The sequence below is a fragment of the Lagopus leucura genome, unplaced genomic scaffold (assembly GCF_019238085.1).
Source record: "Lagopus leucura isolate 7727_CA_CO unplaced genomic scaffold, USGS_WTPT01 Super-Scaffold_73, whole genome shotgun sequence".
Classification (NCBI taxonomy): domain Eukaryota; kingdom Metazoa; phylum Chordata; class Aves; order Galliformes; family Phasianidae; genus Lagopus; species Lagopus leucura.
In genome coordinates, this window is record NW_024962252.1 from 39,326,501 (window position 1) to 39,341,346 (window position 14,846).

At 37.2% G+C, this 14,846-nt stretch overlaps 1 protein-coding gene across 2 annotated transcripts in view; it reads right to left on the minus strand.

Moving 5' to 3' along the window:
• Window positions 1-494: 494 nt before the first annotated feature.
• HS3ST5 (heparan sulfate-glucosamine 3-sulfotransferase 5) overlaps window positions 495-14,846 on the minus strand; it is an 89,014-nt gene continuing 74,662 nt past the window's right edge. For both annotated transcript variants that reach the window (XM_042885594.1, XM_042885586.1), the window contains exons 2-3: window positions 6,396-6,534; window positions 495-2,147 (exon numbers count right to left, since the gene is read on the minus strand). In XM_042885594.1, the coding sequence (XP_042741528.1) occupies window positions 1,217-2,147; window positions 6,396-6,502 (1,038 nt within the window). In that variant the 5' untranslated portion in view covers window positions 6,503-6,534 and the 3' untranslated portion in view covers window positions 495-1,216. The remainder of the gene's footprint in view (window positions 2,148-6,395; window positions 6,535-14,846) is intronic.

Sequence of the window (14,846 nt, forward strand, 5' to 3'; positions counted from 1 at the left end):
TCAAAACAGTTAAACAGTTTTCCCTGACTTCTGGCTTCCTACGATGAAATCTCTGTAGCTCTTCTAATCTACTTTGTCTGTCTGTTGTTTTAGTTTTAATGGCTGCTCTGCTTTTCTGGTATACTTGATTACAGTAATATTTTAGAGTCGTTCTTTAGCCTCATGGGTTGCTGAAATGAAATTAATTATTGCAAAGTGCTGTAACAGAACAGCAGTAATGTTCTTTGAGCTGTGTATAACACCATATCCCCAGATGGTTGAGTTGTTTAATAAACTCATCTTCACCTCATATATCAGTTATTTCAACTGTTCAGAAAGCAAGTTTCCATATGCAACTCTTGCACAAACATGACCATGATTTGTCCAGTCTAAGAAATTGTGTTTACATACATCAAAGAAACGTGAATAACGGTTGTGCATATAGGTAATTTTAATCCATTCCATTTTTAAATACCACAATAAATTTAATTTTCACAATAAATTAAATAGCCATATTCAGTTTACAAAATAGAATTACTTAGTGTGAAACCAGTATTTACAAACATTGTACACTATGTACACGATGTTTGTCTTTGTCAATACTCAACCAGAGAAGAAAAAGTTATTTGATTTTTATTGACACATGATTGACATGCTACAAGTGACACCATGGTCCATACAATAAAACAATAGTGCAAACTCACCACAGGAACCCCGAACCAATGTTGTTTAATTAAATATTAATTTCAAATAATAAGAAAATAGTACTATCCACTCTCATTGTAAAAATTCAGTATGGTATTTAAAGTGTCAGTATTCCTTCAGCAATACACATACCAAATATAGCCTGAATATTATGCTTTCTTACAGCTTCACAGACTTTTGACATGAATTTGTATGACATAAACTAACATTCTGCTTAGATCAATAAGTATGTCACATAAACACTTCAAGCAAGAGGAACACTGACCCTTTTAATGGTGTCTGACTTTATTTCCCTAAGTACCACTTTGTCCTTTATTAGTATATCTCAAAAGATGCAACTATGCTGACGGTAAATTAATGTTATTATTCCGTAGAAAAAATTGATCCCACTGTATATTTGGTCACACACTGCATATGTACACGTATGCATGAAAAATGTTACTTTGATACTATGTCTGTGAAAAGTGCATATTTTAGCAGAGACATTACTGCATGTCTCAGATGCATCCGAAAATGTTGTATGAAGTTTAGGTCAGGGCCAGTTAAATGTCCTCCCAGTGATCTGGTAAAATTTTTGATTAAAAGGATGAAAGAACTTGCGCAATTTGGTAATGACAGAGGTGTCCACCTCTGGATGAATGCGTCCCTTGCTACCTGCCAGGCACTTATTAAAGACAATGTTAAATCGCAAGCAATAAAACCCTCTGGTGGCATTGAAGTATAAATTGTACTGACTTATCCTTGGAGGAAGATTTAGGAACTTCTCGACCAGCTGGAGTTCCGGCAGTGGTTCTGTGATGAGCCGGTCTCCATCTACGATATGAAACTGCTCAATTGGGAAATATTTTAACCATCTCTCCAGGTGTTTTGTGTAGATGCTGGTTCTTACTGCCTTATACTTAGTGTTCACTTCACAGGTATTAGGATCAATAGCCAGCTTTTCAAATTTGTAGTAAGTTTTGTTCTTTCTTTCCTTGCCTTCCAGCACCTGAGTGTAATCAGAAATAGCTCTTGTGGTGGGTTCCCTGACAATGATCAATAATTTGATAGACGAGTTCATTTTGTAAATCCTTTCAGGTACTTCCTCAGTGATAAAGTATGCAGGGCTTTTCTCAATTGTTATTTGATGAGGGTAAGAAAAAGGCATTTTTTTCCGGTACCACTCAATCCCCTTGGCATAGTTCTCATCGTTGTCAAAGAAATGAATCTCTTGAGAAGCTTTGACCACTGCAGGGTGAAGATTCAACATCTCTAACAGTGCACGTGTGCCTCCTTTCCGCACCCCAATGATGATGGCCTTGGGAAGCTGCTGAACCAGATTGTGCAGTTGTATTTGCTCCTTTGTGGCATTGCCCTTACGGAACTCGTGGAGTAGCCCTCGCTTGAACTGCAGAGCTCGCAGCGGGATTTCATCCTGGCTGCGGGGTCCAAATCGACCATCGATGGGGCAGAGGGGCTGCAGTCTGCAATCAGTGGAAAAGATATTTGTAAACAGAGGGCAGCTCTTAAGGTAAGCTCACAATGCTCACAGAAACCTTTCGCAACATGGTGTCTTTCAACTTGTATTTTATTCTGTCAGATGTTAGTAATTAGTGTAAACTGTTCATTTATTCTGTTATTTCACTATGTTCTGGCTGAGTACCCCCTTCCTCTACTGTTCTACTCAAAGGAATGCTTATTACTGTTCTTTGAACTTCTTGAACCTTATCTCACCTTTCACATTACTGATTGCTTTGAGATTGCTTCAGAAGCTTTTAAAGCATTCTAAGATGAGTTTTATTTGGCCATTATGATCTGAAAATCTAGATCATCTAACTCCTATCTTTCCAACACTAGCTCTATTCTAGCTTGAGTTATTTCCTGTTACTACCCATTGTGTTGACTTTAGTAACTGCTGATCCAGGCTTAGCTCTTTTAGTGAAGAGGAGCAAAAGGGATTAAAAATAGTTTCCAAGGCATCGCCCCTCAATATTTTCCATCCTATTTAGCGTATACCCAGTATAATTCCTGGGCAGAATCAGAAAGACCAGGGTTCTGAAACAGACATGATCAGCAGAGGCACAGAAAGGACAGTAAGACAAATGTTCAAAAATACATTTATTACATCATTACAGCTATAGTTTTCTTATCATCACTTGTGTTTCTTCTCACTGAACAACCGTTTGTACTTTAATTTTTTATATTGCTCCTGCATGATGTTTGCATAATTCTTTTGTATTTACCTTTCAATTATTTCATACATTTTCTACTATTCCAATTCTTCCTTCTCATATTTCATGTCAATGAATGGAAGAAGTGATTCAGTTAGAGAAGCGTTTAAATTTTGCTACAAAAGAGCCCTTAATAAGCCCTCACTTTCACTCCCAAACAGTGCTTTGGTCATTAAACAAGCCAGTGTTACACTGAAGATGAAACAGGTATGTAGAGAGAATTTCCAAAGCCCAACAGAAAAAAATATCAATAAATTTGCAGAGCCATGATCTCCAAAACTAAAAATATGTAAGAACAAAGGTTGCCTAGGCAATTTTAATATGAGCTTGCTGTGCATATATATTATGATACTGTTTTTAAATTACATGACCACATGCTATTATTTTTCACAGGACCCCTGCCTCAGCCGGCATACCAGATGGGCAATGCTCATTAATAGCTGTTTAGGTATTCAGTATTTATTCTGTTTCCTCAGTATGTGGCCCCTCATTCATTTACTGTATATTATTCAAACCTGCTTTCAGGACAGAATCATTTATTTCTTTTTGGCTCTTCCATCCATCACTGCCTGTTGGAGTCTCTAATTTGACACTGATGCTATGACAATGGATGGCTGGGACCAAGTAAAAAGGTTAGCCCCTGGCTGACCCAATAACTGTTTCCTTCACTATCTAAATGCTGTGATATACTATGCCCAGACAGATCTGAAGAAACATCCCAGATGAGTTTGTTGGGTTTAAATGAGCTTTATTTAAGTTCTACACACCAGTGACAAAGTGTTTGGAGAAGTGAGTCCCTGTTGTCATTTCTTTTCTCAAGTTTCCACTCTTTTCTCTTTGCTTTTTGCTGCCTACCAAATAAGAGCCTGATTTGCTCACAAAAATTGTATTATTGCAACATTTACTCCAACTTGGCAATAAAAAGGGAACCAAATAAACCAACCAAAACAACAAACAAAACATCTGAAAACAGTATCTTAACTTGACAGTGGTATAACTTAGTCAGGCTATGGTGGGACTGTTAAGAGTCATTCTGCAGTAAGGAGGTGACAGTTGCAAGCATAAAAAACAGAAGTTGCAAGCATAAAAAACAGAAGCTAAAATCCATCTCTGTTCTTCTCTTCCCTCTCCTTCTGTGTATTTGCTATTTGTTTTCAAGCAAAAATGTTCCACAACAGCAGTTCCAGACGTATCTCAACTAATTTTATCTCTTTTCTTCAAAAAGATAGCACTGCCTTCAGTATAACACAACAGCTTGTCAAACAGGGTTGTTTCCTTTAAAAGTAAACAAATACTCGAGATATCCTCTAGCCTAAGAGAAGGATTGGATGTTCTTAAAAGTCCTTCCTCAACACTTTGCATTCCTCTACCCTTTACCCTTTCTTCTCCTCTCCTCCCCAAACAATGAAAAGTCCTATAAAAGATCTTGACTATCTTAAGATTAAACAGGCTGTCACATCTTGGTAGCTGAATCCTGAGATGCAGCTATTTACTATGTTAATATTTTTGCTTTTCAGAGTCTTCTTCTTGAAAAAAATCCAGTGTAGAGCAGTTCATCTCAGAAAAATGTTTCTGCCAAGTAGTTAAACAGCTAAAAGACACCTGGGTAATCTTAACAACAAGTAGTGATGCTGCAAGCAATTTCTCTTCTGATCCAGAATAGCTGCTAATTTGTTTCCAAAGCAGATGTCACAGTGATACAAGCCTGGTTCCAGGAGTTCAAAACATCAAAATTGGGTATGGAGGCTCCCCATAATTCCAATGAGAATGTTAAACATCTTGAAGACTCACACAAATTTTCTCAGAATTTTTATGGACGAACTTTGGTTGAGCTTCTACACATGAAATAGCTCTGTTCATTTGTGCTCTGAAGGACAGGGGCCTCCTCTGGAGGGAGGTACTCAGCTTATCAGACTTTATGACTCAGTGAATCAGATAAGCTATTGCTAATTTCCTAAGGGAACTCAATTCCTGAGACATCTGCAATGAGAAATGCCCAGCTCTCTCTCAAGTGTAGCTTGGGTCATACTGTGGTAGAATATTTCCAGTCTGCTCATCTGTCTCAAGATTTCTACGCACTCTTTCTCTCTTTTTCTCATGAGTCCAAATAAAGGGCTTCCTTTTGGCAGTGTGGTATTTTACACATTGGATAATGGAAAAAAATGAAACAGGGTTTTACTTCCAGTGGCAACATTATATATGAAAACAGTGGAATTCAGTGCCTCAGGAGGTCAATGAGTCAAATATTGTGGCAAGATAATTTTATGGCCAACAGTAAATTCTGAAGATGTGCAAGCATAGATAATAGCATAAGGTTAATTAGATTTTATGCCTCCCTTCATAAACATGCTGTTTCAGGGACTAATAAGGAATTCTGTGTCCATTTCCAGAATCTCTTTAGTCACAGTGAAGTTTTCACCTCTAAAGTATCAGAGATGCTTTGACCACTGGGGGAAGAAAACTATAAATCTTGGGGCCTAATTTGCAATCCATTTAGTTCCAGTTGACAACATGATCTCCCTCTTCTTCTGAAATTGGGTTATACAGTTGAAGAAGGCAGCCATCGACCTGAGATGCAGTACAGTGGATATTGTATATTGTAGTGTCAGAGTTTTGAACTCAACTAATACTTTCCATCATTTAAAAGAAGTCCATTAAAGCAACATTAGCACTCAAAAGCTATTTACCAGCTTCTGGAAATCCCGAGGTCTTCATTCATTCTTTCAAAACAATCTTTTCTACTCTGTCTTTCTATAATGCCTATCAGAGCAGTCCTAGACCACTGTGAAGGTGGCAGAAAAAGCATGGTCATTGTGAGTAGCACCACTGTCACACTGTCAATAACCAATCAAAAATCAGTCTGGCCAAAAGTGTCAAATACTTTTTGATTTCCTCTCCTGTATTTTCTATTGCTCCCCAGGAAATCACTTGCAGAGACAATCTTTTTATTTGGCACTTTCAACTCCAGAAAATACTGGCTAATTAATGCAGTTAAAAAATTCTAAAGCCCTACAGCAATCTTTCAAATGAAATAGTATTTAAAACTTGACGAGCTACTCTGCAGACTCATACTTAATTTTAACTGCCACTGTAGCACATTAATTGCTTGCTCATAAATTTAGGAAGATGATGTATAAATATATCAAAACTGTTCTGCTGAAAGTAGAGGTCAACACACAGATGCGCAGAGACAAAAAAATGAGCTATTCTAATGATATTTTTACTGGACGTTTTTTTTATCTCTTCTCTGAAAATAAGTGTCAGTCTGCTAAGAATGCAGATGGACAGACTGAAGTACTTTGACAGGGATGACCTGCAACTTTGTTTTCCTATTCTGCAGAGGGAAGGAAACAATTATGAAAATCAGTAGTAGAGTGGTTGGTCTTTCATGAATACATGAATAGAAGCTAAAAAAATGAGAAAAGAAATAGATCCTCTAAAGAAAAACTCATGCAACCTGTGTTCATTTGCAATTAAGAGAGTGGCTAGTGAACAACTTACCTATCCAAGCTCCCAACTCTGGCAACTAGATATAGGAGACTTCCTATAGCAAGGCTGCCTAGCACAAAGAGCTTCTGTCTCAGCAACACCTGCTGTTTGAATAGCATGGCCCTCCATCAATCTTCAGGACTTCTTCAGTCTGCAGAGAGAAGAACATATAAAGCTCTCATCAGTAAGCAATATGCAGTGTAATGTTTAGTAACAGGCCTTCCATTAGTTGCAGGTCTTGTGCCCACAGTGTGTGGGACCTGCTCACTGTGTTTCTATTATATTGTTAGTGAATGAGCTGGACAGAAATCAGTTTATTTCCTGGTCTGTGCCAGCAAGCTTCTGGTGGCAGATCTGTGAAGCGTGAAGCTGGGATGGACACAAGGACATTTTTTTAACAGTAGTACAAAGGTAAATGTGTGATGCGTCTTATCAGGTCTCTTTGTGTGTCAGTTTAGGCTGTTCTGTGGAAAATTCCTTAAACACCACATCTGACTGATGCCAGTGCTGGCTTTTATTTCAAGGCCTGATGCAAACTTGAGCTGAGCATACCCATACTCATCTTCAAATTGCAGCAGCAAGCATGGACTTACATTTCCTTTTATGATATGTGCCAGAGACCACTAAATTGATATGGTTTGCTTGAGAGAGTAAATTTTCTTCATAATATCTCATAGAGTGATATGTTTTGAATTTTTGATGAAAACAATCCTGTTAACACACTGATGTTTTGACTGTTGCAGAGCAGTGCTTACACTAAGGACTTTCCAGCTTCTTGTTACAGCAGAAAAACACCTCAGTATGAAGCTGCAGTCAGTTTCCTTCCAGAAAAAAGAAGAGTATACCTTATATAAACAAAAGACATGAATTTTTGAGTTGTGAGGAAGAGTTCAGATGGTGGGCCAGGGTAGATCTGCAGCTCACCAGTCTTTCCTTCCCAGCAATGATCTTTCCACATTAGAGTAGCTGTCATTATTCCCCACTGAATTTTTCTATTTTCTCTTTTATCCCTAAGCCTGCTATTGCCTTTGTAAGTCCAGCTCATCACCTCTACCTTGCAGCACTGAAGACTTGAGTCTGGCTGAGTCTGTGACACTTCTGGTGTGCTAGTAGCAAAAGTAACTCTTTATACAGCCAGGTCATGGCTGTATACATACAGAACAATATGCTTCTCACTAGATACATGAAGCTCTGTAATAAGAATTTTTAGGTAAGATCCTTATTACAACAAGAATTGTATAAAATAGTAAAAGGAATTTGCAGTGTAAATATTAAGAAAGAATAAGTATCATACTTTAAAAATAAATGAAGAACAAAGGTAGAGAGAGATTAAGTGATTTGTTCAAGGTCACAGAGAAAATCCATGGGACTAGTGGGATTCAATTTGACATGTCTATGTTCCTGTCTAGTGCTGTAATTATGTGATAAACTTTTATCTTTATTTTTTAGTATATTTTTAGCTGAATCTTATTGTTTAAGAAAAATGCTGATACACAACTGCTGTTTATTCTCTTAATTAATTAATTAAAAAAGGAGGTGGGAAAGAAATCATAATGACAATTCATAGTTTTTCAGGTTAAAATCCTTCAGTGCTGCTCTTTCTAAATAATAGTATCATGTCAGTGTTACAATTATTGGTTCTGAACTTCCTTTCTCACAAAACATATATGGACCTCTCTACACGAAACTAAAGTGTTGGGAGCATGTCCTCCCTCATGCATACTCTCAGACTCCTGTTAATTCCTGCCTGCAGGTCTCCTTGAAGCTGTAAAGGTCATCAGGTCACAATTAAATCAAAATCAAAGACAAACTATTTCAGAAAGTGGACTCCATGAAGTCTTAGTCCATCCATATTCAGCTGTGCAGTAAAATTCAGTGCAAGAAGAGAAAAAAATAGACAATTATGTTTGCACTGTGTATGTACTTGAGTGTATTTCCACATACTGAAAATTTTTTGACAGAATAATGGGTATCGAGCACTCACTGAAATGCATATGCAACATTATTTGTTTGCTTATGTAATTTTTGTTATCGCTTCCAGCATCTAATTTAAAGTCCAAGGAGGAAGTATTATTCTTCTGAGGTTCTAGCTAATATAACACCTTCCTCAGATTTTAGTTGTTTTCATAAAACTAAATTTAGAAAAAAATGTATTTCAGCTTCAGAAATGTCTACATCTTGCCACAGATGTACAGAGACAGAGGAGAGGACAGAACTGTCTTAGGCCATGGGGTTGATGCAACCACAATGTGATTAAGGTGAAGGCCCCAAAGGCAAAAATTTTGCTGAAGACTAACACATCAACACTTCAGGATGGAAGAAATGAAAATTCTGGGACACATCATAGGCTGCACAAAGTTTACCATAGGGAATATGCACTTTTAAACTTAATAAGAAGCTGTAAGGCAAGATAAAATGTAATCCAAAGTGACATGATTTTAGCAGCTATTTGAGGCAAATAAGGATTTTCGTTTTGGAATTTTACTCTCTGTTATGGACCATGACTGAACTGACGCACCAGCTTCTGATCAGCAGGACAAGGCCTGGGGAAGCACCAGGCAGAACTGATGCTGAATGTGGAACCTTTTACCAAAGGAGACAGCAGCATACTGCTGCACAGTCCAGTGGACTTACATTACAAATACCCGTTTTGAGCAATCTAATTAAATATACAAATACAGGAGGAAAGCCACTTCCTGGATATCCAAAAGATAATCTACAATGCATAAGAACAACATAATTCACAATGTAGAACTTGTGATTTCTAGAAGTGCAACTGTATGCAATATAATGTACAGAAAAAAAAGGTAAGCTACTTAGTGAATTGCAGATGAACAGCTGATCTAACTTGTTAGATTAATATAATTATCTTAAATAAATAAGCTTCATTTAGTGTATTGATATGATTTCATCATCTGACCCCATTTGCCATAGAGGCATACAGGTGAGAAGAAGGTATTAGTTGAGAGCAAAATGAGTCTCATCACAGCAGATGCCAATTAGATTGGAGAAGTCTAATGGCCTAAGTGCGATTTTAAGAAGCAGAGATCCCATGTTATTTCAAAAAATGAAATTTAGTACTTTCAGAATTTTTGTAAGTACCAAGACAGAAAGTCAGTGGCAGTGAAATAGATGGACATCTGTGAGAAGGAAGCAATTATTCCCCTGCATGCTACTACACCACATCATTGAGTAAATGAACTAAAATTTCAGCAACTAAATAAAAATCTTATTTCATTGGCTAAATTAAATGGGAGAAGATGGAAAAACAAACAAACAAACAAAACAATGTAATTGATAATGATACCACCACTGGTAGAAATTTGAATTTGATAACGTAACAAATTTTCCATAAGAACTGAACCCAGAAGCTGTTGCTACACTTACCTATCCCAAATAAACTGACAGGGAGACAGAAGAACTACCAGAATGTTGTTTGAAAATGATCAGAAGGAAATTTTTGGACACAGATAGCAAAGAAGGGAAGGTTTTATTGTTAAACGAATGAAGTATGGTTGATTATGGGGAGAAGTATAAGAAAGCAATATTTAAACCTTTGATAAGCAGATTGTTGAGAGACAGTGTTGATGGAGTAGTGTGGCAATCAAAGTGAAGTACAAATTATAGGAAACTATGAACAAAGAAGACCGAAGTAATAATAAATGGGATTTTTTTTAAATTGAATTGGCTTAGATTATGAGTTGGCTTAGATTATTTTTGTTTTACACACCAGCAGGGGTCATCTGTTGACCAACAAATATTTGTTTTCATGCACTGCATAAATATTTTTGAATTTATGTGAGATTCAAATATAGTGATTGAGAAAACAAGTCAACGCTTGGCACTTTTCTATTTCTCTTGCTTTTGCGTGATCTCTCTTAAATGTTAACTACAGTTTCTTGCATTTGTCACAGTGAGTAAAACTCACATAAATCAAGCATGTAGACTTCATCTGGGAAAGGAAAAAAGGTGCTTGGGAAAGGAGGGAATTTATCCCTCAAAATCTGTGCATTAGCTCATCAGCTCATGATTTTCATACTATGGCAAGAGAAGCATCATACTCCTGATCTTCCTTTAGCCAGCTCTTCCTTCCTCTTGTGCTAGCTTGCCATTAAAAAGTGTCAAGTGGTAAGGATAAGATATACATCCTCTGCATTTTTTTCCTGGTACCTTCCCATACAGTTTAATTGGTAGATAACTACTGTACTATGTGGAGAGTATTAAAAAGTTGCAATAATCGTGATAAAGCAGAACATGAATTTTTATTAGAGAGAGTATTTTTCATTCCTACAATCATTGAATAGCCTAAGTACTGGTAGAATTTATCCTCCTTTTTTTTTTGACCAAGTAATGTGAAATGGAGAATGGAAATGGAAATCTTTGAATATACCAGTTTTCACTAGGAAGGACAAATGCTGAACCTGTAGAAAGGAAATTTCAATTTTAGTTTTTCAGAAATCTTCTTTATTGATTCACACTTTCAATAGCAAAAACAAATTTAATTCGGATGAGTAATCATCACAGTGTTTCATTTTTTTTTTTTCTCTCTAGCATAAGTACTACTGAGTGAGATGGGATGAAATAACATCAGAACACATTTCAAGGCCTGAAGGAAGAGAAGATGGAAACCCTTTCACTACAGGGAACAAGTTCACAGATTCACATAAATGTATCTGCCTTCTAAGCATGTCCTTTTCTCCTCATAACTCATATTGACTTAAATAGTAGAGCAGAAAATGTTAGCAAAGATGACAGAAAACAGTAGTGGTTGCAGATAAATTCTAACATGAAGATTTCCTATAATCTTATGCCACTGCTGTGACAATAACTTAAAAATACCTTTTCCTATCTGCTATTGAAGAGTTTTGACATTTACAACTGCCTTTAAGCTGCCCTCAAAGCCAGTTCTCTGTATAATGAAGTGGTAATATATGCTTTCTCTAGAAAGTCTGCTTTACTCTGAGAGACCATCCACAGAATCAACACTTACATGCATAAATTAGATAAGAAAACACACACTCCTTTGGCAAAAGTTAGCACACTATCAGTGCTGAAGGAAAGCATTTCTAATTTGTATCCCAAGCCATTATGGTTGACTTGGGTGTTACACCTGGATATCTGATCCCTATAGAGAATGGTAACAGCTGTCTGTTCAGTACACTATCGTTTAACTCTAGGCATCTCAATATTCATCTACGTGTAGTTTTACTATACCTAGATAAACAGTGTGCCAGATGACAACAGTACAGAAGCCTGTAAAGAGCTCTTAATCTCCCTTATTTCTCAGTCTGACCTTTTTTCTTTATTATTTTCATTTTTTAGTCTTAATGAAGGATATCAAGCTAAGTGGTGATAGGAGGAAAGAAACAAATCCAAAGCTGGCTATTGCCTTTGTGCAGCCCTTTGCCAAACAGATTTGCTGCCAGATTGTCTGGGTAGTTAGGAATCTCAGACGCTCTGATGCCCTTGAGGTCTCAGACACAGCTGCTTAGGAAAACTGCTTTATTGCATCTGAACTGGTGAGGCAGGCGGTTGCATTCTGCTGAATGATGACTAGGCTACCATGTTCCATGCTTAGCTACATTGCTCCAGGAATGCTTCCAAGAGCATAGATCTTAATAGGATTTCATTAGTTCAAAATACATGTGCCTGTCTTCTTGCCAGCTTCCTGACTATATTATCCTGCACTGCTCTTCATGGAGTACAAAATTAACCTGAAAGGGTTAGCCCTTTTCTTCATATTAATGGTGTTTCCCCAGCAACTCTCCTCTATTTCTTCTGAAATGATAACCTTTCTTGTTTGCTTCATTTCTCAGGAATGTTGGAGCTGATGACAATGAGTTAGGAAACCTGTGGAATTGCATTGCTGACTGTGGAAATTTTATAATAGATACTAATTTTACACTCCTCAAAAGCGAATACCAGTCTCATCTCTCCCAGCTGGCATTATGGCAGCTAAAACAAAAAATAGCTCCTCAAAATTAGGTTTGAGGAGCAAAAGACAGTGAAATGGAAGACAAAGGAGTAATGACTGCAAAAGTTGAGAAAGAAATCACAAAAGGAAGCCAATAGCACTGTCAAAAAAAAAAAAAAAAAAAAACAGTGAACAGTTTTTTGTTGCTGTCACTGCTTTTTTTGTTTGCTTGTTTGTTTTTTAATTCTGCCTGGGAAAGAGTAAAGCAAGATTATGAGTCCTCAGTTAGAAAGTTAAGAAGGAAGATATCCAGAGCTATCTTCTGACTTTAGAGTACTACATTTGTCATGAACAGTTTTGGTGCATTGAACGGGATGTAAAAAGGCAGAGTGGTATTGCTTAGTATGACTCAGGGTGGAATAAAATTACAACTTTTCATACACTTGTAATCTTGAAAAGTTCTTTTCCACTACTTTGAGTCACTCTTGTGGTCTATTACACTTTTTTCCCCAACACTGGAAAAATTGCCTTTTCCCAAATAGTTTTGAAATTAAACACGTGAAAGACTCTTTGAAGATTCTCTCATTAACTGCAACCTGGTAGTAAATCTTAGTTAACTCTCCTCTTAGCTATTACAGTAGCAAAATCCAGATGGTCTCCTGCAGATCCTCACAGCAACATTTTCTGTGATTTTCCTTTAAAAAAGCAAAACTGAATTGCATGTAAAACATTACTAGGATGAAAAGCATCGATGGGGAAACTAACAGCAAAAACTTATCCAAGCTGCAAATATATTTTGCTGGTACACTGCATTTTCAGTAGAAAAACAAAAAAACAAAAAAACAATACCTAAGTAGGTTTTCCCCATGGCTTTTACTCACCAGTGAAAAAAACAATTCCAATATATGAGGTAATACACACAGACATGCATGCATGTCTATAGGAACATGTTTTAAAGATGATTTATGCATTTCTTTGCAGCCAAATTTTTGTATTTGCGTTCCATGGATAGATGCACTGGCCTAGCTACAGCACTGCCAATCCCCATGCTATGTGCAGTGGGTAATAACTATTGCCTGCACATCAGTGTCTTGCTCTGGCTGCTAAATTGAAGAAATCAGCAGTGAGGAAAGTCCTTTTTTTTTCTACAAGTGATGCAAATATCCAGGTGCAGTGAGATGTTACTGCAAAATACCACAGGACAACTGAACTTAATTTTCTTTCCTTGTGGGCCTGTTCTTTCACTTCTGAACAGTGCTGCTGATAGCATTCCTACAGCCTTGTGTCTCTGGCTACACCTCTGTGATCATACTTTTATTGCCTTTCCTTTTCCTCTCCATACATTTCTGTATATGTCTATGTCTTGGCATTCCATGGAATTTCTGTTAGGGAAACAGAGTTTTGAATAATTGAACCCAAAGGCCACTAGGTTAATTTTCAAAATGTAAAATCAAAGTGCTTCTTCCCCTCTAAGTCTTGAGTATAACACTTTTCTAAGAAGTGCCACTTATTTTAATGAGGAAATCCAAGTGAAAATATCAATGCCAGTTTAACCAGGGACTTGTTATAACACCTCTGTGAGAAAGGGAGACCTATTAACAGTTTTCTCAGAAAATGAAAGAGCTGTGATTTTCTACTGTGCATGTGTTTCAAAGGCCAATAATACACTGCTACACTGCCCGAATGACAGCTTACAGCCTCCGTCTGGGAGGAGAAGGAAGGGGAAAAGGAGAGACAGCTCATATCTGTGCAACCAGGTGTAACAGAGCTGCTTGGTGCTGGAGAGCTCCTTATAAACAAGCTCTCTACTCACTGAGCAGTCCTGCTTCCCACACACAGATCATTCATCTTCCTCCTGTTGGGCAGTGTGAGCTGCAGAAGTAACTGCTGTCTTGGGCTGGTATACATGTATCCAGCTTGGCAAATATACCAGCTCCATGGATTTAAATATATTCATATAAATGTATCTAGAAAGTCAACCAAAACCTCTTTGTGCATCCTTTATTGGTGGGTCTCTGAGGCAAGAAAGATGTTGGCAGAAAGAGGTATATGTTTCTGATCTTCATCAACAGTCACTTGAAAAGTTATAGACAGGCTGCTCCTTTGCTTGCATGAAACACCTTCTCTGTCTGTTTCTTACAGAGCACCTTGAACACTTTAGTGTATTTTCATGGTCCTTCTCTTATCCTGATTTCACATTAAAGCAGCTGAATTGGCCTGTTAGACTTTATCTAACTATTCACTCCATGGAACAGAGAGAATCTAATCCTTTCTCCATGAGTGCTTTTGACTTAGCATCACTTTCTTAGAGAGGCATTTACTTATTTATTTTAATTTCATTTTTTTTATCCCGGCCAGCATAGTGTTAGACATCATATGGACTATCTCCATTTTTAGATGCTGACAAAGTTTAGTTGCATGGTAAGATATACTAGAGAGGATACTACAACGAAGGGCCATCATTTGCATGCCACATAAGTTAGCTGTGAATCAGTGAAAGAAAAGAGAGAAGCAATGGATTTAGCAAGATTTAAAGCTGTGATGACTTA